General features: G+C 45.6%; 1 protein-coding gene across 1 annotated transcript in view; it reads right to left on the minus strand.

Annotated features, from left to right (window-relative positions):
* The window catches only part of CGAS (cyclic GMP-AMP synthase), an 18,263-nt gene that overhangs the window by 6,385 nt on the left and 8,572 nt on the right, over positions 1 to 3,306 (minus strand). Inside the window, exons 3-4 of the mRNA XM_023513142.1 lie at positions 2,965 to 3,020; positions 2,667 to 2,853 (exon numbers count right to left, since the gene is read on the minus strand). Of these exons, the coding sequence (XP_023368910.1) occupies positions 2,667 to 2,853; positions 2,965 to 3,020 (243 nt within the window). The remainder of the gene's footprint in view (positions 1 to 2,666; positions 2,854 to 2,964; positions 3,021 to 3,306) is intronic.

The following is a 3,306-nucleotide window of genomic DNA, read 5'->3' on the forward strand; positions in this document are numbered from 1 at the left end:
TCGCTTGAGCCCAGGAGTTGGAGGTTGCTGTGAGCTGAATGCCACAGCACTCTACCCAGGGGGACAGCTTGAGGCTCCTGTCTCAAAAAAAAAAAAAGTTTGAAATTTTTATCTAAAAACAAATAATATTAAAAAAAATATGGCTTGTGAGACTGGGGAATTTCTATTGAAATGTTTGGAAAGAAAAACTAAAGCAGGTGTTACAAATGCCTACAATCTGGTACAAGTGTGTGTGTGTGTGTGTGTGTGTGTGTGTGTGTGTGTTTATTTATTTATTTATTTTTTGCGGGTTTTGGCCAGGGCTGGGTTTGAACCCGCCACCTCCGGCATATGGGGCCTTTGAGCCGCAGGCACTGCCCCAAGTATTTTTACTCTTAATAAGTCCCTCTGTGTGAGTTCACCCACATGTGAACACACACGTGAACACATACACACAGAGGCAGGGTTGTGTCTGAATACAGATAATCTGGGATGATGGGAGAACAGCCGAGGGTAACAGCAGAGGTGAAGCTGAGTACCCTTCACCAGCTCCACTTGTTTTCATACGAATGCAAAGAGGTAAGAATTACCCAAGCACGGAGGCCATAGGACCACTGGACTCTCCCAGTCTTCCCCAGGGCGTAGGGAGACAGCAAGAGGATGGTATGGGATCTTGTTGAGATGCTTTTATCACATCAATGAGGTTTCTTGGGACAACCATTCTAAAAATTACCCTGGAATTACAGCACTTCTTTATAGAAAGCTGTGTTCCTTTTGCAAAACCATGAATAATGATATATGTGCTTCCCTTTCACAAACTATTTTTTTCTGGCAGAAAATGACCTCTATATGTATGCAATATAAAGAGTTATGATATGTATCCACGAAAATGCAATCCATCCAGCTAAGCATGATTGACTATTTGGGGGCTTTTTCTCAGCAATTTTCATTTATAACATGGTTCATTTGTTTTGTGGTCTCTTCCAAAATTCCCCAAGTCCAGCAACAGTAGGTGCCAAAAGTCCTATCTCAATTTATGAGAGAGAATGAAAATAATCAGCTCTTTTCTTTCTGACACCTGAAAAAAAATACCACCATTATTCAGTTTTAGCTGTAGACCAACAACTCAGTCTGGTTCTCAGAACTTATGTTCTGAGAGTGTTATCCACGAGCACAGCCCGCCCTGAGCTGTGAGGCTGAAATGTACCAGCGGAAAGGCAGACATCACTGACCCAAACACAGCTGACTCCGGGAAGGTCCACTAGCTGTGGGAGCAACAGGATGGGAAGATGAGGGAAAAAGAGAAACAGGGCCAAGAATTAAGAGTCTAGGCTCTGGTGATAATGTTAACACATAATAATGTATAATGGCTGTGAATGGAACTGGGGTCTTCACATAACTGCCTTATCCGTCCTCCCAGAACATTTAAGTAGCTTTCAGTAACTCAGTGATCAGATGAGAAAGCAGGTTTAAAAGACTTCACAACTAGCCCAAGATCACACAACTAGGAAGAGCAGTTTCAGGATTCAGAACCAGAGCACTCTAACTCCAAAGCCAATACCGTCTTTTTTTTTTTTAATTTTTTTTTTGTAGAGACAAAGTCTTACTCTCTCACCCTCGGTAGAGTGCTGTGGCATCACACAGCTCATAGCAACCTCCAACTCCTGGGCTTAGGCGATTCTCTTGCCTCAGCCTCCCAAGTAGCTGGGACTACAGGCCCCTGCCACAATGTCCGGCTATGTCTTTGTTGCAGTTTGGCTGGGGCCAGCTTTGAACCCGCCACCCTTGGTATATGTGGCCGGCACCCTACCAGCTGAGCCAGAGGCACTGCCCCAATTTTTTTTTTTTTTTTTTTTTGGTTGCAGTTTTTGGCTAGGGCTGGGCTCGAACCCTGGAGTCCTACTCCTTGAGCCACAGGCACCGCCTCTTTTTTTTTGTAGAGACAGAGTCTAACTTTATTGCCCTCGGTAGAGTGCCATGGCGTCACATGGCTCACAGCAACCTCCAACTCCTAGGCTTAGGTGATTCTCTTGCCTCAGCCTCCCAGCTGGGACTACAGGCATCTGCCACAACGCACCCGGCTTTTTTCTTTTGCTGCAGTTTGGCCAGGGCTGGGTTTGAACCCACCACTCTCGGTATATGGGGCCAGCGCCCTACCCACTAAGCCACAGGCGCCACCCAATACTGCCTTCCTTTATTAACAAAAGAAAAAGAGTCTGGGTGCCGGTTAGGGTGCCAGCCACATGGTCCAGGGCTGGTGGATTCAAACCTGGCCCGGGCCTGTTAAACAAAAGAAATAGCTGGGCATTGTGGCAGGCGCCCATAGTCCCAGCTACTCAGGAGGCTGAGGCAAGAGAATCACTTGAACCCAAGAGTTTGAGGTTGCTGCAAGCTATGATGCCACAGCACTCTACCAAGGGTGACAAAGTGAGACTGTCTCAAAAAATAAATAAAACAAAATAAAATAAAGACAAAATTGAAATGCAGGTTACTGGACATTCCAAAGCTGACATTTTACAGTCATACTGCACCTCTGCCTTTTCAATTCCGTCTCTCACCAAGTTCCCATCGTATGGCCTGATGGCTCTTAAAATGCCACTAACACTGGTTAGCTGTTGATCCTCTCCCTAGGGTATTACATTAACAACTCTTTTACATCTCTAAGTTAACCTTAAAGTTTAAAATACCTTGAAAACCATTTCCTTCCTTTGCAGGCTTGGGTACCAGGTAAAATGGCTGTTGTCTTAGTTTGGTCCTGACTTTTGCTCCAAGCCAATCCTTGATGGGCATGCCTTCCTGGGTTCCAGCAGGCCAGCTACTTCTTGATTCCAAAGCCAGGATTATATCCACAGATATTTCTTCAGGTTCGCTGCAGTTTTTTTCTTTTTGGCCGGGGCTGGGTTTGAACCCACCACCCTCGGCATATAGGGCCAGCGCCCTATTCCCTGAGCCACAGGCACCGCCCATTTCTTCATGCTTTCTAATGAGAAGGGTTACAGCAGGGCTCCCTCTTTTCTTCCTCTCCATAGTGACATCTGCATCTGTTTAAACATATGAAAGTGAAGAAAGTTTATGCATCAAATTTTCTCTGGAAATATAGGAGAAATAATATAGCTAAAGATCTCCAAAGTGCTATGATAAGTTAGTACATTAGTTTGAAAATGGAAATTGGGGCTCGGCACCTGTGGCTCAAGTGGCTAAGGCGCCAGCCATGTACACCCAAGGTGGCGGGTTCGAATCCAGCCCAGGCCCACCAAACAATGATGGCTGCAACCAAAAAATAGCCAGGCGTTGTGGCAGGCACCTGTGGTCCCAGCTACTTGGGAG

Source organism: Otolemur garnettii, unplaced genomic scaffold, assembly GCF_000181295.1.
Source record: "Otolemur garnettii isolate 467f Iridium unplaced genomic scaffold, OtoGar3 scaffold00035, whole genome shotgun sequence".
Lineage (NCBI taxonomy): Eukaryota > Metazoa > Chordata > Mammalia > Primates > Galagidae > Otolemur > Otolemur garnettii.